General features: G+C 32.5%; 3 protein-coding genes across 11 annotated transcripts; all 3 read right to left on the reverse strand.

Moving 5' to 3' along the window:
• LOC145334740 (uncharacterized) lies at positions 1 to 5,733 on the reverse strand. 2 transcript variants are annotated; one of them, XM_080180335.1, is made up of 10 exons: positions 5,685 to 5,733; positions 5,332 to 5,388; positions 4,872 to 4,960; positions 4,329 to 4,410; positions 3,905 to 3,953; positions 3,390 to 3,429; positions 2,504 to 2,588; positions 1,800 to 1,886; positions 1,312 to 1,365; positions 1 to 762 (listed from the first exon to the last, which is right to left on the reverse strand). In XM_080180335.1, exons 1-10 carry the CDS (start codon positions 5,696 to 5,698, stop codon positions 720 to 722), a joined length of 600 nt encoding a protein of 199 aa, XP_080036461.1. In that variant the 5' UTR covers positions 5,699 to 5,733; the 3' UTR covers positions 1 to 719. The 2 variants fall into 2 exon arrangements, with proteins under 2 accessions (XP_080036461.1, XP_080036462.1); XM_080180336.1 differs by lacking the exon at positions 1,312 to 1,365.
• Positions 5,723 to 10,090, reverse strand: JTBR (jumping translocation breakpoint protein JTBR). The gene is made up of 5 exons (XM_080180337.1): positions 9,952 to 10,090; positions 8,923 to 8,995; positions 8,081 to 8,131; positions 7,440 to 7,642; positions 5,723 to 6,997 (listed from the first exon to the last, which is right to left on the reverse strand). Exons 1-5 carry the CDS (start codon positions 10,001 to 10,003, stop codon positions 6,903 to 6,905), a joined length of 474 nt encoding a protein of 157 aa, XP_080036463.1. The 5' UTR covers positions 10,004 to 10,090; the 3' UTR covers positions 5,723 to 6,902.
• Positions 10,091 to 10,154: 64 nt separating this feature from the next.
• Positions 10,155 to 23,904, reverse strand: Nmt (N-myristoyl transferase). Of its 8 annotated transcripts, none has more exons than XR_013884933.1 (20): positions 23,792 to 23,904; positions 23,488 to 23,575; positions 23,035 to 23,102; positions 22,450 to 22,497; positions 21,952 to 22,032; positions 21,592 to 21,656; positions 21,055 to 21,120; positions 20,420 to 20,520; positions 19,466 to 19,500; positions 19,048 to 19,114; positions 18,292 to 18,352; positions 16,557 to 16,619; positions 16,073 to 16,127; positions 15,355 to 15,425; positions 14,536 to 14,596; positions 13,886 to 13,999; positions 13,218 to 13,342; positions 11,912 to 12,063; positions 10,734 to 10,872; positions 10,155 to 10,511 (listed from the first exon to the last, which is right to left on the reverse strand). XR_013884933.1 is itself a non-coding variant. In XM_080180330.1 (19 exons), exons 1-18 carry the CDS (start codon positions 23,879 to 23,881, stop codon positions 11,949 to 11,951), a joined length of 1,374 nt encoding a protein of 457 aa, XP_080036456.1. In that variant the 5' UTR covers positions 23,882 to 23,904; the 3' UTR covers positions 10,155 to 10,511; positions 11,912 to 11,948. The 8 variants fall into 8 exon arrangements, 2 of the variants coding, with proteins under 2 accessions (XP_080036456.1, XP_080036455.1); XR_013884931.1 differs by lacking the exon at positions 10,734 to 10,872 and adding an exon at positions 11,000 to 11,299; XR_013884930.1 differs by lacking the exon at positions 10,734 to 10,872 and adding an exon at positions 11,000 to 11,349 and having other exon boundaries at positions 11,893 to 12,063.
• Between the last annotated feature and the right edge of the window lie 311 nt (positions 23,905 to 24,215).

Here is a 24,215-nt window from a genome sequence, read left to right on the forward strand (position 1 = left end):
AAAAAAAAACAATTCTTTTGATTCTTAAAGAAAAAATAACAAGTTTTACAAATGCCATATTCCATACTTAGTCAGTCATAACATACATAAATTTAAGTGTATCACAAAAACGATAAATAAAAAATAATTACAATGAGATATATCAATTTTTTTGATCACAAGTTATGTGTCTGTTGGTCTTTTTAACAGTATTCTGTAAAGCTCAACCCCTCTCACTATTTGCGTAACTATGTAACTTTGTATATAATGCTATTTTTTCAACAATATAGCTCTGTTTGAATCCTCACAAAAAAAAAACATTTAATTTACTTAAAATCTATGAATTCTCTTAATACCTAATTGTTTTTTTCAGGGTTTAATGGGCCGATTTTCTTGCCATTTGTTGGAATTTAAAATACTCCTTTAACGCCCCATTTCCTATCCCCTCTTTTCTGAATATGAATTATTTTTTATTGAAAATGGATTTTGAAAGATAAATTAATGTAAATCGCCGATAATAACAAAAAATACTCCTTATGTAGACTAGGATAATTGGTAGATCAGGTAAGACACTGTTAGCTTGAATTAACAAATGAAAAACTAATTGAAGAACATAAAGATTTTTAGCCAACAAATGGAAAAAGACGTGTTAATAAACTTTGAATACTAGCATAATTAACAGTCAAATGTCCCTTATTGTATGTTTAAACTTTTACTTTTCATGTTATCTTTGCGTGTTATTACCATATGGCTTTTTTTTGTTGCATGTTTGAGCTGTGGCCCCTAAAAAATAACAACATATATTAATAAGTTAAAGTTAAAATATACAGATTTAAATGAATTAAGGGGGGTCATTTTTTGGCGTATTTTCCGTAAAGTTGGGTGTTGTGGTGCATTTGACTAAACCTCAACACCCTTTTCTCTTTACGGAAAATATGAGAAGAAAATGGCCCTCTTTATTTCATTTAAAGAAAGAGTTGCTTGAAATCTGTTTGGAAAGTCAGACAGATACATAGAAGCAGCAATGCCAGTAGAGGGCACTTGAATGAGAAAGGGTACGGGATATCGACCATTCAAATTCGATTTTAGTTTGAAAAGAAGAGGAAAGTAATATTTTCTATGGACGATTTCTCTAAGGAGGGCACCCTTCATTTAAATAGTAACAATCATTCTTTTGACCTAAGAAAAACTTAACTGTAATTAAACTATATTTTTTCAGCAGTTAGTGAGAACCTACGCTGCAGGCAAACAGGCAGACATCCTGTTAATTCTATATCAGGATAAATTATCAAAAGCAAAACATTTTATTTGTAATTTCAAACAATAGCAAACCTTCTAAATTGCAAACCCTCTTCATTTTTATAAAGTTGTTCTCCTTTTTTAACACTAAAAACAAATAAAGTAACAGAAGACATAAAGAATCAAGTATGATCATAACAATAGAATTGCTAACAAATAAATTGAAAATATATAAAAGTTGGGAGTAAATGTTATTAGATGAGAAAAGTTTATCTTATTACATTTTTACAAGGATCTAAAGGAATGAGACAATGGGCGATAAATTGATGTACATCCCAAATGAGGAAACACAGAATTACCAATTCTGTAGATTAAAATTTGTGATGAAAATGTTTGGACGCTCAACTAAATGAACAAATAAAAAATTAATAAAAGTCCCCAAAATTGTTAAGCCAACGAATAAGAAAACGTTATTATAAGACTTTGGGGACTAGTGTACACAGCCCAATGTCCCGTCACTTCCTGCATATACCTAGTACCTATTTTAATTTCTAATAGGCCCAATTTCCAACTGACATTACCTAATTTTGACAACATAGGCAGGTGGCAGGACACATAGTTCTTTCCTGGCCTTTGCCTGCAGGTCGCACCAACAAGGATTCTCACTTCTGCAAAACATTGATAAAATATAATCAACTTAATAATCTATCCTTTTCTGTCCAAACACCCAAGGTATTAGGTTAAGTAGCTTCCAATAGACAACCAACTCTTTGTTTTCACGACCTTTTTCTGGAGGTGCCAACTGTGCATTGTAATAAGTAGCGCCTTTTTGGGACAAGGCATCCCCCCTACTCAAACTATTAATGTCGTGCATCTGAAATAGCAGCAGTAGGAACCCTTTATAACATCTTTAATTATGGTGCGGTGTTCAGCCGAAATTCGAACCTATCACCTCCCCGATGACGAGCAGATGCGCTACGTGTTGAGACACGGTCGCGGGTAACTTAGAGATACAGGGATGGACATAAAATTCAATAGTTTGCAAAAGCAAAATGCCGTAAATAGTTATTCTTATAGTATACGAAGCTTAGTGAAAATAATCAATAGGTACAAACAATAGAGAACAAAAAAGTTTAAATTTCAATTTGATAGATATATTATACATATACACTAAGATATTACTAGGTTTTAAACAGAGGTGCTAAAAGAAAATATTCTCTATTATAATAAGAGATTTGCTTTAATAACAAAAATATGGTATGAAAACAAATAGGAAGGTATATACCTTAGTAAATGTGCTCTATTGATATCTTCATCCTCTGGAATTTCATCATCTTCTAACCTTTCTTCTCCATTGTTATATTCTCCCTCTATGTGAACAAAAAGAAATATATGTCTATAATTGAGAAAATTAATTTGTAAAACAAAAATGCAGCGTTTCAGAGCCGGAGCCAGGAGCAGCAACATTTTTGGTGGAGCTGGAGCCGTATTTTTCGTTAAAAACGGCTCCGGCTCCGGCAGATAAGCTAAAAATGTTTTTTTTAAAGTAATATTATAATTTGGCAACGGTCTATTTCTATATAACAAACTGAAAAACTATTGTTACTTAACAAATAGACACACATCCTTCTACTTTTATATAGCTTTAATCAAATAAAAGCAAAATATTTTATATTATTTAATTTATTTTATCAAATTCAATAATAATAATAATTGATATATTAATTTTAAGGTAGGAGCCGGAGCTGGAGCTAGAGCCGTAGCCGCATCAAAATTATACGGCTCCGAAACGCTGCAAAAATGTAATTGTCAAGTAACAATTAAATCAATTTCATGTTAATAAAGTGCTTTCTAATTTAGAACAGTTTTTATCCCAAACTTAAGATTTCAACTACTTAACTGATTGAGTTCTTCTTTTAAGGGATGTTCCACATCGGGCCAGATTGGTTTTCGGCTATTTTCTGCGCTTTAGTTTTTTGGTATTTGTCCGCAAAGTTTGAGATAGTTCACATGGTCTACATATTGGTTTTAGGATGTTTTATTTAAAGTTTAGCCATTGGATTGTTTTAAGCAAATTAACTGCCAACCTCCCACCCCCCCTTCCCCTAGATGCTAAGTGCGCATCCGTAAGTATAAAATAATTTGAGAATTATTTATTCTAATAACATTACCTGGTCTTAAAACTGGTATAAATGAAACTGTATATAAATCCTAGGAAAAAAAAATCAGCTTACCGCTAGCAAAAATAGTTCAAATAATAATTAGATAAATGTCTTTGTATCTGCTGGACATTAAAGCTGATTATAGGCTTCTAATAGGTTAGGCAAAAAGATACTATTAATACTATTACAGGGGTGTATATTTTCATATTTGACCCTGCTGAGGAGGGGGGGGGGGGGGGGGAATAAAAAATATGTGGTTGGGGGGAAAAAAGTAAAAATTAAGAGAACTGAAAGCATTTTTACCCCCATTTTTCTCACCTTTTTGGTGAAAAAAAACTAATAGAATATGTGGGAGGGGAGATATTATGAAAATAAAGAGTTTTGAAAATATTTTTCCATTTTATTCCCTTCCTTGCTGGAAATGACTAGGAAAAAAAAAAAAAATTGCAGCAGGGGAAAAATTGAATCTTGTGCAGAATATACACCCCTGTACTATTATAAAGATTTAGATTACTAAACCCTACCTTAGTAACGCGTGGTTGAAACCTATTGAACATGTCTACAATAGCCATCCTAAAATTAGTACAGTAAAGAACCCGACAAGGATAGTAACCCGTCCCTTGGTGATAAGGACCAACCCTTATAGCGTTAGAGCCCCATGCGGGGACTAGACAAAATCATGGTAATCTGACAAAGTATATCTTTGTAAATATTTATAAATCTTATTTTTTTATAATATCAAAAAAATATTACGATTTAATGAATTTTTATTTTATAGATTATTGAGTTGCTACTCTTACAAATTTGTTCCTAACCCTTACAGGAATCATCAAACAATGTTTGAAATCGATAGAACGGATCTAGCATGCATAAATTAACAACCAGAGCTATCCTTTACAAATAGACGAACTATCCTAATTTAAGAAAATAGTTGCTTTTAAAATTCACCTCATATGAAGTTTTTGATAAATTGTAAGGTGTATTCCTTTCACATAACTTTTGTCACTTATTCCAACTAATAAACAACCTCCTGAATTAAAAAAAAGTAAAAGTTTCTTATTGAGCAAAGACTTCCTACTGAAATAAGAGGGCGTTTGTGGGGTCAAGCAGATTTTCGGTTTTTTATTACTTTAGGTTGTCTGGTTGGGAGACAAAAAGTCCCTTCCCTTTATTTAAAAAATAAGGATAAAGATGAGTTTAGAGCTCATCAGACACTTTCAGGAAAGCACAAACAAAATCATTCCATTAAAAAGTTTTTGCACGGTTACTTTTTCAAAACTTTAGCTCTTAAAATCTCCGTTGTTAATTTAGGTAAGAAAATTAAAATTTTTATCTGTTCTGGTGTGGGAAAGTATAGAGAACAAGTATTTTTTATACTTTCGATGATAAATTAGGACATACGGCGATTGTAAAGTTAAACCCTTAAAACTAGTTTTAAGGGGTCATGCTGTAGTATAAAGTAGACGCGCTACAAAAATCGTGATAACTTACCATCAGAATTCAAGAATGCATTAAGAACGTTTGAATAGGGCTTTGCAGATCCCTTCTTATGCTGTGGTAACATACTGTCTGTTACAGCTCTAAAAAAACATCAATGGTATAAAAATTGTCATCAAAACAGTTAAAAATAAACATGTTTTAAATGGACTTACGAAAATTCTGGTAAAGATTATAGAGTTGCTTTGCTTTCTATAAAATATTTAACAATTACAGACTATCCATTTCGAAAGAGCCGAACCTAATTATAGAAAAAATCAGAATATAACTTCATTTCCAGGAATAAGGTATAGCCAACAAGCGAAATAAATTTTAAATAATATTTGGGGGGCAGATAAAAAGGACGATGCGTTGACCCAAAAAATCTTTAAAAAAACAGCTGAAATAACCAAATATTTTTTCGAATTAATCCACTAGTTGATTACAGCTGGTATTACAAAACTAAAGTGCCTACCTATGGTTCTTAAACTCTAGACAGGAGCCTTCTGCGCAATCAATTTTGTCTCCCAATCTTAAAATATTAACTTGTTTATCTAGAGGCTTTATAGGAGCCATCTCTAAAATTCACTCCTGTTTTATTTATTGAACAACCAATCCTTAAATTTGTCTGGAACTGTGTAAGTTGAAGAGATGCGCCTGTTTTGGGCCAATGATTTCCCCTACTTTACTATTTATGTCGTGCAACTGACATAGCAGCAGTAGAATCCACTTTGGGTATAGCGCGGTGTTGAACCGAGATTCGAACCTATCACCTTCCCGACAACGAGCGGAAGTACTACGTGTTTCGCCACAATTGCGGGTTATCACCTGAAGGAGGACATTTTATCTATTTGTTCGTAAATATATCTGAAAGAGAATTTATAAATAAATAAGTTTGTTTTTATATCACAATTCTAAATGGTTACAATTCATCATCATTTGGTTTACAAAATTAAAATTTATGGTAAAATCCTTTATAATGCTAGCAGCTAGTGTGACCAGAAATATATACCCCAACCCAGGGGGTGTATATTCTGCACAAGATTCCTTTTTCCATCTGCTTCAATAAAGGGGGGGGGAGGCGGAAGTGACACTTTTTGAAACCAAAACTGAAAGTCAAAGGAACTCAACTAAATAAAGAGTTACAGCTCTGATATTTGACATGGCAGTTGCTTTAAAGAGGTACAATATGGAACTATGGAGAAATGGAGACGGAATCGCCGCTCCCGCCGAAAACCACCGTTTCAAGCCAGTATGATTTTACTAGAAGTATGATGCCGTTCAACATAATTGCACTTGACACTTGCGATTTTTTTCCAATATTGACAATGACATATTTGAAATATTGCAATTGTGAAAATATTAGGGAAATTTTTATTTGGCGAGAAAGACAAAAAAGTTCAGCCGCCGATTCTTCACAGTTCCATATTGTACCTCTTTAAAGCAACTGCCATGCTAAATCTAAGAGCTGAAACTCTTTATTAAGTTTAGTTCCTTTGACTTTTAGTTTTGGTTTCAAAAAGTGTCACTTTCGCCCCCTCCCTTTAAAAAACAAAACTAAAACAAGAAGAAGCAAAACTTGCACTCATTTGAAAATTTCAAAGGTTAAAATACAGAGCGGAGGTCAACTGGCAAAATATTGTATTACTACAATATTTTAAGTGAACAAAATAAAAGATAATTATCTTTTAAGATATTGAGTTACATAAAATAGTCTTAAATTGTTTTCATAATAGATAAAATTTTCATACAATAAAAAAGGCTTTTGGTTGATAAAAACAATGCATTATAATCAGTGATCTTTTATATAGATGAATATTATTGGCGGAAAAGTTTAAACACTAAATCTAAACTCCAAATATTTTCATCCAACAAATGGCAGAACGTCTTAAGAAACTTTTAAAAATCAGTATAAATTCAAGTCCATTGTCCCCTGGTCCATGATTAAAATAGGTAGATATGAGTAAATAAAATAACTTATTCTTAAACATGTCACTGTTCTATAACATCTCTTCGATGTCTCTAAATTACTAATATTCTAAAATTCTAAGCTCCATTTGCTATTTGTTTTTGTATTCTCTTATAAACAATGTGATCAAGCTGTTTTTGTCGCAGGTAAACCATACTCGCACTACAACAACCTAAAAAGAATTTTATAAGGTTATAAAATACTGTTAATGCTAAGAGAAGGAATTTATTAACTATAGGTATATGGCATAAAAATCCATGTGTTCCAATATCCATAAAGTACTTTAGAATGGCGAGTTTCTTAAATCGGTATTAAGGGCTTATTGGGAATCTCGATAAAATATGCACCTTCTTTTAGTTACATTTCAGAGAATTTTGTACTCAGCGAGGGTGAGGTAGTAGAGAGTAGCTCTCATGAGACAGCGGGCCAAGTCATAATGTGCTTAAACGTGGATTTCGGTGGCCCTATACATAAGTGTCTCGTTCGTCCTATGATTACCTATCTATAGTTTGTAATATTTATGAGATGTTATTTTTTTAAGATGTAATTTAAAAGGAAAAGGTGGGGTGGGGGGTTGTAGTAAACCCGCTCTCCTTAACTAAAGATTAACCTACCTAGAAAGAACATGACAGTTTCAAATATCCAAAACCTCCTCTCCTCCACCCAAATAATTTTATCACACGCGCGATAGGTCTCATTACCCGAGGCGCACTTGACGCGCTCCTTAAAACCGCGCGCCGCGCACACGACTGGGCTGTGCGCTGCTATCTCTCCGCTACTACAGTGGTGACAACTTTCAAGAACCTCAAATTTTTCTCTGAAAAATATGAAAAGTTTTGAAAACTATCGAAAAATTGGTCTGCTGCAAGACCACTAATAAATATGTAGCTGGAGTGTAAATATGTTTTAAATGTCTAAAAAGTTTATAGGACGATTGAGAATGAAAACTTCTGTTTTTGAAATATATATATGGCCTGTACAAAGATGTTAGTTTGATAAAGTAGTCTTGGGTTGAGATGGATCAAAAGCTTTTAAAACTATCGAAAAATTGTGTATGTGTGTGTAGGTATATATACTACAGTACACACACATACCTACAATATGAACGTTCTTAAATCATCAGACTTATCAAAACAAGATTTCTAAATTGTTAATGCAGAAAGTCTAGGGTGTCTTTTAAATATAAAAATATCATTAAACGGGTAGACCGAAAATGAAAAAAATTGAACTTTTTGAGATTTGTATGAAAAACTACCTCTGCCAACATTTTTCCTCCGGCTTCATCTTTTCTTTTAATATTGGATCACTAAAAATACAAATGTAAGTCTAAACAAAAATGTACATAAATTTGTTGCAATAGAGGACTATACACAAATGAAAGCAAGTGATTCTAAGCACCTTCCAGCAGTGATTCTAAATGTTTTTTTTAGTGAAATACTAGGGTTATGATTAATATCAATATATCAATTTAAAAAAATAAGTTTTATCATGGTTTTATATGAAAAAAGCTTCAAAATGTTAGAAATTTTTATGACTATAGGTATATCATCGAATGTTTTGTTGAGTTCAAACTGATGTGACACAAAAATAAACTTCTTTAATGCAAAGTGTTAATTAAATTTGGATAAAGGGATGGTAACTTGTAATAATGTTAACAGTTTTATTAGTGTACTTTCGTAATTTACAGCATTTGATTATTTGAACCGTTAAACAAACATTTGATGATAAGTATTTCATAAAAAAATACTTAAAATTTCAAAAAAAAATTTTAATAGAAAATCATGGTAAATCTTTTTTTTTAATTTGATATAACGATATTGAACATAACCCTTGTCAATGTCTATTCACCTAAAAAACATTTACAATCAATGTTGGAAGGTGCTTAAAATCACTTGCTCTCGCTCGTGGATAGTCCCCTTTCGTTAATACAGGAAACAGTTGAAGAACATAACTACATTATAGGATTTGATTATTGATTATGCCTAGCTTATAATATTGTACCTTGTTGTCCTAGGAATTATTTTTCTAAAAATTTTGAAGAATAGGATAATTGTACTATACAAAAAGTTGCTACGCTACTAATCCTGTAGGACCAACCTTTCATGAATATCCACCTGGCTGCTTTCAAGATGACTTGATTCTAGAATTATTATTATCACAGTTGTGGCTCCTACGACCAAGGATTTTCTATTTTTAAGTTACAAAATTAAGGATTAAACTAAATGTTTATGAAAATTAGTCAAGGAATGAATATACACCCAGGGATCTTAATGGACGATACATTGATTACATGCCCCCAATGATAACAAACAAAATGGAACTAACCATTTATAGTTGTTTGAAAGTACACAAATTTTTGAGCCAGCGATTAAGATAAAGTGGTTTTTATAGAACTTTGGGTACCTGAGTAATTTAAGAAGGGGTAGTTTCACGAAATGCATTTGAACTTAATTTAGTGAACCGCATATTTTTTGCTAGTTAATGGGTTAAACTATATTTATATAGCATATATTTGAAAGAATTTTAATTTTCTACCACGTAGTTTTGAAAATATCAAGACTTGAAAATTATCTTTTTTTGTGATATATGCAATTTAAAAAGACGATTTTCAAGTCTTGATATTTTAAAAACTACGTGGTAGAAAATTGAAATTCTTTCAATTATATGCCATATAAATGCAGTTTAACCAATTAACCAGGAAAAAATATGCGGTTCACTAAATTAAGTTCAAATGGATTTCGTGAAACTACCCCTTTAATATCCCCCTTTGGATAAACCAGACTTACTTACTCAGATTAAAATGTACAAAAGTAAAAACTTTCCCAACATACCTACAAATAATGAGAGGATAATGGATGTAGAATATAATTGGATATTATGACAAGGGAAAAATTTTCTTCAATTTAGGTTGCTAACATGGAACTCGTTTATTGGTCAGTTCGTTCGAGCACTCAGAGAGTAGGATGAAATCATTATTATAACCAGCTGCGAGTTTCAATTTATTCGATAACTTGAAAATCTGGTTTAAGATCCAAGAAATAATATATCCACTGAGAGGATATAGTTTATTTTAGCCTTTACAATTCAACAAAGTTGTTTTCAACCATATTGCGTAAAAATCCTTGCCTAGCAAAAAGATAGCGAGCATCATTCGTCTTTTCGAACAACTCTCAATCATTTTCACAGATTTAATGTCTTTTCCTTCTATACTTTTTCGTAGATTTTTGTTTGTTTTGTTTTATGTTTCCATTCTTTTCACTGATTTTTCAAATCTATTAATATTAACAATTTACTGATTTATAAAGAGCATTTTATATAGGCATTGTGACTCTGAAAAGCAATATAACAAATCATTAAACAGTTTCAATTATCCATATTTTTTATCTTAGATAAAATATGAGAAATATGTCCTCGATTAAGATGATAAAAATGAACGGATAATGCCAATTAAACTAGAATAGGCATACGGCACCAAAAAAACTACATTGGCAAAAAAATTGGACTAATAATGGTAACATTTTAAAAATTGTGGATGCAAAAAATTATTTCTTTAGGTGCCATATCACTGCCAGCAATTTAATTATTATATAAAATCACATGATTACATTATACATAGATCACAATAGTAAGACTCATTATTAAAAATGGGAAACATGCGTGGTAATTCACAGATATTGGCGTTTTCCCTAAAAGTTCCTTGTTCAGCCGAACAATAAACATCTTAACCTTTTTTTGAAATAGGGTCGGGTTAAGTTAGGTTGTATTGGGTCATGGATAGTCCCGCAGAGATAGGACACCGCTGGTATAGGCCCTGTAGGGATTAGGTAAAGGGAAAAATTACTAAACCCCCTTATTTACATTATATTTTGAAAATATTAAGGGGGGTTGCAAGTATTTCAGTGCTCAACAAGCATTTTGAGGGAAAGCAACTTCAGATTTTATTAAAGCAAAAGGACAATACACTGACTTTATTTTTTAATGGGATTAATAACAATTATAAAAATGCTCTAGTAATGTCTTTCTTGAAGAGTTTGTGCTGAATCAGAGCTTTAAACAGACGACGGTATTAACATTTTTAAAAAAGTTAAAAAAAGGCATTTTCAAAGAAAATACTTCATTTTTCATTTTTGTTGATATTAGTATCATTAAAAATGAAAATATTTAATGTTTTTACCTATGTATTAAAAGTATAGTTTTTAGAATTAGTTTAAATATAAAAATGGTGAAAACTAACAGACAAGGACGGAAAAACTTATGTAGGAAATACACTGACATTTTAATTTTGAAGGATTAACAAGTAAACTAGAATTGTAGAAATAAGAGTAGTGCATACCAAAATCTAGACAAAACAATTGTCAGGATGAAAGAGGCTAGGGGCGCTGCCGCTAGTTATTATAATTTTAAAGTGACAGTAACAAAAGCAAAGGAATAAAAGGGTAATCTTTGTAAATAAATTAAGAGAGAAAGAATTTGCCTAAAGAAAAAGAATTTATTTAACATTTACAAAGTTGTATAGCTTTATCCCTGTTGATGAAAAATGAGGTCATTTTTTCCCGTATTTTCCATAAAGTTGAGTGTAATCTTTTATTCAAATGCTCTTATTAATTCAAACTATTTTTAACAGGGGTGTATATTCTGCACAAGATTTTTTTTCCCCGGCTAAAATTTTTATATTTCCTCCCCCCCCTAGTTTTTTCTCACCAAGTAGGGGGGAAATGGAAAAATATTTAAAGAACTCTATATTTATTTATTTTATCCCTCCTACAACACATTTTTTTAGTTTTTTTTCACCAAGGAGGGAGGGGGGCGGATGGAAAAAATGGTTTCAGTTTTTTTAATTTTTACATTTTTTTCCCTCCAACCACTTATTTTTTATTTCCCCCCCCCCCTGACCCGGGGATCCCATGTAGAATATACACCCCTGATTTTTAATTATGCCCATTTCATATACATACATTTGGTCATAATTAAGAACAGTTTGACTTAATTAGAGCATCTGACTAAAAAGGATACACCCACCTTTACAGAAAATACGCGAAAAAATTACCCCCTTTATTCAACATTTACATCTTACAAAGTTATATACCTTTTTTTTTATCCCTGATGGTGAAAATTACTGGACTCTATTGTAGAACTAGACCAATCTGCACTGGGGTCATGTCGGGACATCTCCAATTGTAGAAATAGTACTGCAAATTACCATCACCGATTCCGAACTTTAACTTCTCGAGGAATTCCCTAAAAATAAAATTAGTTGATATTATATTAAAGTAAGATATACTACAGAGAATAGATATGGTATTAGCCAGCGTTGTGGAGCCGGAGCCGCCATATTTCGCCGGAGCTGAAGCCGTAATTTTCGTTAAAAAACGGCTTCGACTCCGGGTTAGCTATATAAAGGTGATTTTTTATTAATTATAATTTTTTAACTCTGTTGTGTCGTGTGGAAATGCCCCCTTTAAGTTTTTCAAGTCCATTTTAATCAAAATTTAACTTTTAAAACCTTCAAAAATCAAAAATAGAATTGAACAAAAATATGTTGAGTTTTTCTTGATTTTAGGTCGGAGCCGGAGCCGCACCGAAATCAAACGGCTCCACAACGCTGGGACTAGCTTTATGTAATTATGGACACCACTTAAAGACCTTGTCCCGACTCTTCAATAAGTCTTCAAGATCAGCTGATACAAAAATGTAAACACAGCCGGGTGTCTGCAAATGAACAAAAAGCAAATCGTAAACTTACACTAATATAAATTAGCATTTGACCACAGGGACGTCCAAGCTTTTTATTTTGAGAGGTAAAATGAGTGGTTTAAAGGGTATATGCCTTGAAGATTGATTAAAGTTGATTATTTGAGTATTTTAAAATAAGTTAATGTGTCTTTTTAAAATAATGGTGCGTGATTTTCATCCACTTACTCTTTATTTTGATAGAAATCTGCCCAATTTAATTTACCTCGTACTCCTTCATTTTTTTCTCCTTTTCATATTTCATTTCATTAAAGAGTAGACAATCTCTTCCAGGTTAGGTAGAAGTTTAGCAACAAGTTAAACTTTTTATCCCCTCCCATTGCCATGGTGTCAGGGAGGAGACAGAAAAATCAACTTGTTCCTAAACAGGATGTTTGATTATGTGTAGCGAATGACCTATCTAACTATTGAACCATTATGGTTCTTCTTTACAATGTAGCTTCTTATAGGTTCAGTGAAGATTTTTATCTATTTTTGGGGAGGGAACAACACCTTTTTATGAGAAATTGCCCATAAAAAATCCTTCACTGTTTACCTATAAAAGTAAAATTTAAAGTGAAATTTCTACTTTCTCTTCCCTTAAGCGCCCCTAGAGAACTTTACGGGGCGTAGCCGCTAGTACGACATAAATATAAACTTACAGATTATCCATAAGGTCAAGAGCGTTGAACACATCGAAATCATCCTTCTTGGCAAGGACTAGAGCATCAGCCATCAGATCCACCCAGGTTGTAGAGGTTGCTACGTTGTAGAAGGAATAGGCAGCCTACAAATATTCATTTATAAAATTATAAATGTTGGCGTTTTCACAAATCCCCCCTACCCCTTTTATTAGTAGTATAGTAGTTTTTTGTTTCTTTGTTTATGACTTTAGTCATTTTTTTCTCATAAATTTTTGTTTGTCATTTTGGGTACAAGTTAGGTTAGGTTACTTATATAGGACTAGGCAACAAATCCTCAACTTTATTTACAATTTTTAAAAAATAAGGGTAAGGAGGGTGTGTATGTGTACTGTGTAGCCATTGTTTTAGTGTTTGGATCTTGTATACACTTTTGTATAGTCATTAGGGCTATCAAGCTCAATCAATCAAATAATTCATCAATGAATTAATTACCTTGATATTCTTATGAGTAGGATGGTTCATGACAGTGGATGGTAAACAGTAGAATGACATGAAGTCAGTAATCTTACAATCAATCAATTACCTTGATATTCTTATGTGTAGGATGGTTCATGACAGTGGATGGTAAACAGTAGAATGACGTAAAGTCAGTAATTTTACAATCAATCAATCAATGAATCAATTACCTTGATATTCTTATGAGTAGGATGATTCATGACAGTGGATGGTAAACAGTAGAATGACATGAAGTCAGTTATCTTGCCATCCTTCTCCACCACGTAGCTGTTGATTATGTTTGGCTGAAAAATAAATGTATAAAGTATAGATTTATAACCAGTGTTGGGGACTTTTTTCGTCTGCTGACGAATTGCTTTCTACTGTTTTGTAGCGACTTGGCTGGGTTAATATTTCCGACTCTATTGGCTGATATTCAGAGACCTAATTGAAAGTCGTTACAGGATCCACAAGTGGGGACATACAGTTATTTAACTCCTTCCCCCCTTTACTTATTACTGAAATAAGAATATGTAGGACGTAGGTATACTCAGGAAGGGAGGAGACATTTAATAACTGTGTTTACACTTTGGACCCAATGTTTTATAAGTTAGCTTATTAGTGTCCAAACCTATTATTACCCATTTTTAGATTAGCACAGTAAATAATTTCAATTTATTTTTTATTCAAATTTAAGTTTCGTTCTGTTTTTCCTTTAAAATCATTATTAGTACCTAGCGAAGATACTTTATAATTAAAAATGTCCGTTTGGCCGTCTGCAAGAAACCGCTAAGGACAAACATGAATTTCTCAGCTGATATTCAAGATAATCAAACATTACCTTTGGTGTAAACCAATGTTCAACTTCAGGGCCTGTAAACACAGGACAAAGACTGAACTTACTAAAAGTAAAAAAATATAAAAAAATATTAAAAATACGAAAATTTTATTTATCCTGTCATAAAAGGTAGTACCTAGGTATCCTATTATATATAGTCTCAGGGGAATGAAAAACCGTTCTAATTAGCCATAAGTGCAAGGCCCCCAACTAATCATAAGTTGGTTGAGCTCTCTGGTCGAAATTTCATTCCTTACTCGTCATGAGGTAATGGCGCAATGGGTAGGGTGTTGGCCTGGTAATCTAAGGGTTCCCAGTTCAAGCCCCGCCACGTGCAAAATTAACTCTGATGAATTGAGCCATACTGATGAGCCCTAAAAGGGCGAAACACTGTGTCTATGGATATTATATAAAGTAGTAAGCTTTTTTTTGTCTGTCCCGACGAATCTTGATAATCGCTAAACCGATATTGTTCTCCTTTACAGTGAAGCTTCTTATAGGTTCTGGGAAGGTTTTAAACTATTTTTGGGGAGGGTGTCTTCACCCCCCTCCAACCCCCCCAAAAATATTTTTTTACTCTTTTGAAACTTGAATTAAAATGGGATGAGTTCGACTTTTCCCCATCCTACCTTAAGTGCCCCTAGAGGCTTCTAGGGGCGTAGCCGCTAGTATAATAATATAATACATATATTTCATATTTATGTTTAATCTTACAATTTACTACTTTTAATTATCAGATAGGTAGAACTTTACTTACAGACAACTTTTTTACTCTCATTATTTTTAAAATCAAGGGACTTGAAATTATCTTATCATACATACCTCAAATACTCATTCAATAATTTTGTTACACCTTCGATGTCTTTGGATTCGAAAATTCTCAATCCGCTAACCTAAATAATTCAAATTAGGTAGAGCATTTGTATTGTTTTGGATGATTTTTTATGATAAATGATGATTTATATGATTAATGAGATCGAGGCTCCTATTAAAAGAAACTTTTTGACACGTTGTTTGAAAAATTGTAATTATTATTTTAAAGGCTTTTCTATATTAAGATCCAAACTTCATATATGTAATATTGAAACTTTGAAATAGTACATTACAAAAATTCATGTAAATAACAAAAAAAAATCCTTACATTGCCTTCGTAATCATTTGAGAAATTGGTAGCTTCACATTTATGAATGTTGGCATTCTTGATTCCAAAAAAAACCAGGGGTGTATATTCTGCACAAGATTTATTTTTTTTCCCCGGCTACAAAATTTTTTATTTTTTTTCCCCCCCTAGTTTTTTCTCTCCAAGTAGGGGGGAAAATGAAAAAATATTTAAAGAACTCTATATTTTACTTATTTTATCCCTCATACCACACATTTTTTTAGTTTTTTTCTCCAAGGAGGGGGGGGAAATGGAAAAAATGTTTTCAGTTTTCTTAATTTTTACATTTTTTTTCCCTCCAACCACTAATTTTTTTTTTTTTTTCCCCCCCCCTTAGCCGGGGATCCCATGCAGAATATACACCCCTGAAAAAAACCTTACCTTGGTTTGATCAGGTAGCTTGTAAAGTTTTAAATGCCTTTGCATCGTCATGTTCCTAAATAATAATGGATATATTGAAAGGGGAAAATTTGTCATTTCAGGTTGCTACAATGGTCCTCATTTATTAGTCAGTTCGATCATTCAGTGGGAGGTGAGGGAATGGGGTAAAAGGGGGTTGGGTATCGTTATATTAGCCAGATAGCTGCGAGCAAAACTTTATTAGAGTACATGAAAATCTGGTGCAACATCTAAGTAATAATACATCTGACTCATGGTAGTGATTATTTGTCAGCAGATAAAAATTAGAAGACACTCAAATTTAATTCATTAAATTCACTCAATTCATTATAGGCCGAGGTAAACCCTCCACTTTTACCATTTACGTTCTGCCTCCATATTAGCCAATTTTCATTTTATAGGGACTAAAACCTGATACTCCAGATGTGTTACACTTGACGCCTAAGCCTTGGGTTGGATTCTTTACCTGGATAGATGACTAAACTTGACTTCGATTAGCTTCTTAGGATTTAGAGATCTGTGCCAGTATCTAAAACAAAATTGGGTGTCTCTAAAACTTGTTTTTTAAATTTAAAATAAGCTCAAAGTCCTAGGGTAAAGCGGGGCGATCTCGGTTTTGAGGTGAAGTCGGTATTTTTTTGACCACCTTCATTAAATGACATTTTTCTCCATGTTCTAATCGACTGACAGAAAAAAACTTAAAATCAAATTTGTTCCTTATTAAGTTGCCTACAAAAAAGTATAAAATGAAATTTTTGTGAGATGAATTTTTAGGGTACTTATTGGGTCTTAAAGTCGGACGACAAAAAATTTTTTTTTCGATATTTTTGCTTCGGTCGGAAAAACGGTAAGTTGGACAAAAACTGGTAAGAGCTAGAGCTTAGACGTCTTCAGGGGACTTATTAAGAATCTAATAGGCTATCCATTTCCGTTTAAAACTTTAAAAAAGCTTGTATAGTTTTTTCTTAAATCGACTAAAAGTGAAGCGGGGCGAATTCGGTTTTTTCACTTTTTATACTAACTTTTTCAATTTTATATAAAAAAGTGAAATTTTCGAGAAAAAAAGTCAAATTTCTCGTACTTAGAAAAAAAATATTTTTTTTTGTAGAAAAAATTGTCCGATCTTCATAATTTTTTTGTGAATGCTCTTTATTACATTTAGCAACTTTAACCTTTAGGGCATGCTGTAATTAAATCAATATGTCATAGGTTTTTTGAAGCTGGAAAATCGACCACAGATTTTGCCAAACTTTTCTCTTTTTTTCAACTTGATTTTTTTAGGAAATTTTGCTAATAGAACTAATTTTTTTTTTGGCCAAATCTATTCAAAATTGCCTGAATTTTAAGGATCAGGCCTTTAAAGTCATAAAAAGTTATTTTTTCTAGTAGTATTTTTATGTTTTTAATCAAAAAAATTTTCGAAAAAAAAAGTCAAATTTCGCGTACTTCGGAAAAATTATTTTTTTTTGTAGAAAAAATTGACCTATCTTAATAAAATTTTTTGTGCATACTCTTTATTACATTTAGCAACTTTTACCTTTTGGGCATGCTGTAATAAAATCAATACGTCATCGATTTTTCAAAGCTTGAAAATGCCCTACCGACTTCGCCTCAAGGCGGGGCGAAGTCGGTGCCGTTTTAGAGATCAATTTTGACAAACTTCCCAAAGTCCTAGTTTTACGTCCTTTTAGGACCTGATCGACTTTTCCGAGATCTTTCTACTGGTCTTGGTCCCATTTAAAAAAAAATAATTTTTACGATTTGCAGGTTCAAAAAACCGAAAAAAAGACCGAGTTCGCCCCGCTTTACCCTATCAAAAAGGAAACAAAAAATTCAATAAATCTAACAATAAGCGAGTCTATAAATCTATAATACAAAGAAGTATAATAGTTGTTTGTCCGCCTAAAGCTTAAGGCATCTATCCCCCAACAAAAATTTTGTTGTTAATGTTTTCTCCCTTAGGGACGAAGTCTATAGAGGCGAAGCCACAACAGATTTTGATCATTAATCAATTCCTCAAATATCCATTTTAATCTATAAGTTAATCCATTAATCCAGGCTGGAATCCAAAAATGAATGTAGAGGATCGGGTGAAGGTAATGGATTGGGGTTATCCTTATTTTAGCCAGCTGCGAGCATTTTTTTTGCAAGGTACATGAAAATCTGGTGCAATATCCAAGTAATAATAATATATGGATTACCTGCAAGTGCCAATAGGTTTAGGAAGGACAACACCAGCAGTGTAAACAGCTTGAAATATTCCTAAACAAAATTAAGAATTTTTCTATAAGCGAAGCTTTCTACAATTAGGTCGATCCGTACGTAAGTAATGAATGGCTCTTATTTATAATTTAGGCATGTTAGAACTGTGCTATCGATTTCAAACTTGGTAAGATAATTCATGTAACAGTTAAAAGTAATATTCTGTTTTTTTTTACAAAATTATGATTTTCATTTAAATTTTGGATTGTAGATTGGTTTGACCTTTGTGTAATGTTTGAAATTTAACTGACAAAGATATTCTTTTGGCTCTCGCTTCCTCGTCTCCAAATACTAATATTCAGATTTACAAACATCATATTACTTTCTAATTCAATCAGGGGTGTATATTCTACATGGGATCCCCGGCTCAAGGGGGGGGGGGGGTGGGGGGTGAATAAAAAATAAGTGGTTGGAGGGGAAAAAATGTAAAAATTAAGAAAACTGAAAACATTTTTTCCATTTCCCCCCCTCCTTGGTGAAAAAAAACTAAAAAAATGTGTGGTAGGAGGGAAAAAATAAATAAAATATAGAGTTCTTTAAATATTTTTTTCATTTTTCCCCCTACTTGGTGAGAAAAAACTAGGGGGGGGGGGGGGGGGGGGGGGAAATAAAAAAAATTGTCGCCGGGGAAAAAAATAAATCTTGTGCAGAATATACACCCCTGAATTCAATGGATATGACTAAAATAATGTTACCTTTCATATTAACTCTCCTTGTAATTTCCTTAATTAGCACTGGAGCAAGCCTCTTAGATCTTAGTTTCTGTAGGTACACAATTATTGTTTACTTTTACATATTTTATTATTATTATTATTCACTTTTGAAACCTCTCCCATTTCCAACGTAATTATTTTTTATTTTGTTAAGGTTTCTTAACTCAGGGTAGGAGTGCACATTATAAAGTGTTCATACATTTCCTCCAATAATTTATATCACCTTATCCCTGTGCAACAAAATGTTAGTAGCTAATTTTTTTACGGAAGTCCGTTTGTTTATACACGCTTCCTGTGAATCTTATTTCCTTAAAAGTTAAAACCCATAGGTAAGAACTTTAATTCCTTTACAGAATTTCTCATTTTTTATAAAAATAATTTTAAAATAAACTTTAATTTCCTTGTGAACACACAAAAAGTTGATTTCCACCATTTCTGAAAAAGAATAAAATTCTTCAAATGCAAAATGGATGGAAAAAGAAATTTTGGGAATAAATATTTAATTTTTACTGTGACTTTGTAGAGATTCAATAATATGCAAAGTTTTTTTTAGTTTAATTGTATTCAAATAATGGTAATGAAGCTACTTTATCATTCACTTTGTCTGCCCGTCCGTCAGTCCCTTAAGCAATGGGAGAAATGTAATTTTCTCAGCAGCTATTTAAGATAGACAGCAATTTTTTAGTGAAGATTCTCTGTACCAATGAACAATAACATCCTGTACATAATGTATTAGGTCAGTTGTTATGTCTGTTATGCTACAAAAATACAAACATAAAAACCTATTTCAAACTGTAAACATCTGAGGGGTTTTGTGATTTTCTAAAAATTTACTTTTATTGTAAACATCTGCTGTATAATAAGAGATATAAGTTTTCCGGAATTTTAATGTAGGGAGTAGATTTGAAATCTGCATCAAATTTTAAGGATTTTTTATAAAATTCGTTTTTTGTAAAATTCTTTATCTAAAAGCGGAAATACATTTTAAGTTAATTAATTTTGACCAATAGGATAGGTGGATTTTAAACTACCTGCGCTCTAATTGGTTGAATGATGTACGACATCCAATCAGAGCGCAGATTTTTTAAATCCACCAATCACAGATGCCAAAATTAATTAACTTTATTTGTATTTCCGCTTTTAGATAAAGAATTATACAAAAAACGAATTTTATAAAAAATCCTTAAAATTTGATGCAGATTTCAAATCTACTCCCTACATTACAATTCCGGAAAACTTATATCTCTTACTGTATAACTCACTTGGTCATTTCTAGATTTTTTTGCGCTTCGCTACATATGGATGTTATCATCCTTTATTTAAGGCCTTATATTGATCTTATTCGAAACCTTACTTTTGGTTTTTTCATCCAGGCCGTCAGGAGTTTCAGCCGTTATTCTTATGTGTGCAGGCACGGCGGATATAAAACCAACCAGCTTGTTGGATTTAGACACCCTACAAAACAAATTAGAATTTAGAAAATAAAGCTTGGTATTTCATAATTGACAGAGATAGATGTCATAGCTAATTATTTTATTTGGACAATCCTTACCAAATAATAAATGTATGATTATTTTGATGTTAGAACTAAAGGTCAGACCTCAGTCCAAACACCCGGGGTATTCGGTTAAGTAACATCCACCAGACAACCAACATTTTGATTGCACGATCTTTGTCTGGAAGTCCTAACAGTGCATGGGAATTAGTTGCACCTGTTTTGGGCCAAGGTATTCTCCCTTCTCTAACTATTGATATTGCGCATTTGACTTGACATAGCAGCAGTGAAACCATTTTTAACGTCTTTAGTTATTGCGATGTGTTAAGTCGAGATTCGAACCTATCACCTCCCCGACAACAAGCGAATACGATACGTTATTCAAAACCTCATACAAAGGCAATAAATATCAAAATTAAAAAGCGAAACAAATGTGCTCATTTAATAGACAAACAAACGCACATCCATTTTATATAACTAAAGATATATCCTACCTGACTCCACAATGCCATTCCTTGAACCATCCGGGAGGTTGTAATGCCCAGTTTATAAATTCAGGACTAAAAAATATTTTTATTACATCTAACTTTTCCACTAGTCATATTTACCTTTATAAAATAAGATTGTTTCTCAAATATTAATTTAATTTTTCACAATAATGATCATTTTTAAAAGGAGAAAGCAGTAGTTTATTGGTTTAGTCTCAAAAAGTATCTCATTAAAATACATGCATCATTTTTATGCTTTAATTATCAATAAATACAAAGAAGAAGGATGGCTGTCTGTCTGTCCGTTTTAAAATAGGTGGGGCTTCCATGGAATATTATATAGATACTGGTCATGTGGTGGTTTTCAGCTATTTTCTTTGACATTAACAAATATGGAAGACCCCCACAACACCCTGGGGTAAAAATGAAAAAATATACCCCTGTAAATATTTAAACCTAAGTACTAAAGCATAGTGGTTTTTAATCGTCTGATACTATATTATTTTCTACTGATGAAAAGAGTGTAGATTATCTATAATTTACCTGTAATCAAATCTAAACATGTTGTCATCATCCTCCACGTAGTTCTCATTTAACAACACATACACCTTTGATTAAATCATTTACTTTATAATTATACAGTAAGTGTTATCCTTTTTAAAAGTAGTGAGGGTTTTGTAAATGTATTATAGTGGTTTTGGACTTTTTACCTGACCTCCCCTGCATTCCCCTGGAGGCTAGGGACAAAGTAACTAGTTTGATAGGTATATAAAATAAATAGTGGAATTTCGTAACATTCCTTTTTAAGTTGAACGAATTTTTGCATCTATTTGACCATTAAAACTAAAGAGCCATGTAGATTCGTAGAACAAACTTTTCATGCTCATAATTAAAAAGAAATACCTCTTTTAGAACCAGAGGGTCGTCCAAGACTAAGGTGTCCCATTTAAATCCATCAGGCAACGTGTAAGGTTCACTGCGAATCTATTAATCAGAAATATCATAGTATTAATCTCAATCACATGCTTTTAAATTGTAGAATTCACTTGGGTAATATAATTTATTATTCAGTATTTTTATTACTTATAATAAAAATTGGAGGTTTTATCTAACAATGAATAAATATATTGCTCGATCCATCAATCAGATGAATCTATTTATGAATAACTTAATATTTATTCATCGCATCGTATAATAGACAGCTTTCTGCGAATATTAAACTAAAAAAATTCTAAGATTAAAACCAGTTTTGTTAGCCGAAGGCCCGGACTAACAAAGCTGGTTTTAATTTTATAATATCTATTCTAACATTCGTGTAAAATTGTCTTAATACGATGCTATACATGATTTTTCAGTGTGGCTGATATTAGTCGGTTACGAAGTCATTCTGAATTTATTTACCTTGTCTAAAGGCGGATCTGGATTGATGGCTTCGTTTGTAGTTATCACCTAAACAATAAACATATCACATTTTATTTTGTTTCTAACCCAGGGGTGTATATTCTGCACAAGATTTTTTTTCCCCTGCTACAAAATTTTTTTATCTTCCCCCCCCCCTAGTTTTTTCTCACCAAGTAGGGGGAAAATGGAAAAATATTTAAAGAACTCTATATTTTATTTATTTTATCCCTCCTACCACACATTTTTAAAAGTTTTTTTCACCAAGGAGGGGGGGGAGGGGAAATGGAAAAAATGTTTTCAGTTTTCTTAATTTTTACCCCTCCAACCACTTATTTTTTTATTCCCCCCCCGAGCAGGGGATCCCATGTATAATATACACCCCTGTCTGACCAATAATAATTTTCAAGACAATGCTGTTTTAGAGATCTTAATGAGGCAAAAATAAATATTTTCAAGAAAAAGGTTTCAGAATATGTGATTTTGGTAGAGACATTAAAAAATCCTAAAATTCGAGATTAAAGAATTTTTCTCATGTTAGTAGCCTGGCTTGATTTCTCTTGGTATATTTTGACACAAAATGTTTACCTCATTAAGTTTAGGAACTGGTTGAGTTGACCAGAATTTGTATTCACTCGGTGGCTTCTCTTGTGCACCTAAATGCAGTCGAAGATATAGAATTATAGGAGACTGTGAAATAACGAGAGGAGGGGGGTAGACTTAGGTGATTTTTCCATTAGAATTAGGTATATCATAATGGTAAAACTAAACATTGAGGGAGTGGATTTTTCTGGTCGGAGCAGGGGTGTTTAATCAGCACAAGATTCATATTTTCCCCGGTTGCAATGAAATATTATTTACCCCCCACTTCCCTATTTATTCCCACAAGGTGAATAAATGGAAACATGTTTTTCATAGTTTTTTCCCCTCAAGGATGGAGAAAAAGGACATATATTTAACCTTTACCCCCCCCCCCCCCTCTTTAGTTGGAATATGCAACTAAATCACCTCGTAGTCGGGATTTATTTCATTTGCATATACCTGACTGAGTATTTAATAGTTGCATGGTTTTCCTAAGGTTCTCCATCTGTTCTGGAGTCAAGGAGGGTACTGGCATAACTGCACCACCCTGAAACAATATTCAACATTTAAAAGAATAAAAAGTAGATTGGAGTTAGAAAGGTATCAGATGATAAATATTCCTATTATATAAAGTAATAAGGTTTTTATGTCCTTCCTCATTTTTTAGAAGCAATATCTCTAAATACTAGGGGTACAGCTACTAGTTTAACGAGATACATAGTGCTTATGGCCCCTCTATTCTTCACTTTAATCAAAGACCTACCTCTGATTTTCCCTTCTTGGCAACCTTTTTGCCCTTGCCCTTAGCGGCTCCGTCTGTAATATCACCATTTTTGTGCTCGTCCTCAGACATTTTCCAGTCTGAAATTTTCGCGGTTTTTTTGCATTGTTTTGGCAAGTATATTCAAGAATATTAATGGAATTATAATATACGTGGATATATTGACTGAACCTCATTTATTTATCAGTTAGTTCAGGAGGCGAGGGAATGGGGTAAAGGGGATGGATGTGGAGTATCGTTATCTTAGCCAGCTACGAGTTTCACTTTATTAGAGAACATAAAAATCTGGACATTAGACTGTAAAGTACTACTTTATCTTATTTGTATGCTCAAAATTCTTCGGTTCTTTTTATTGGTGGGTTTCAAACTTGAAACTTATCAAAAAATAAGTAATTTTTATCTTAAG

Source organism: Acartia tonsa, chromosome 12 (genome assembly GCF_053477335.1).
Source record: "Acartia tonsa isolate MP-2025a chromosome 12, ASM5347733v1, whole genome shotgun sequence".
Taxonomy (NCBI): Eukaryota; Metazoa; Arthropoda; class Copepoda; order Calanoida; family Acartiidae; genus Acartia; species Acartia tonsa.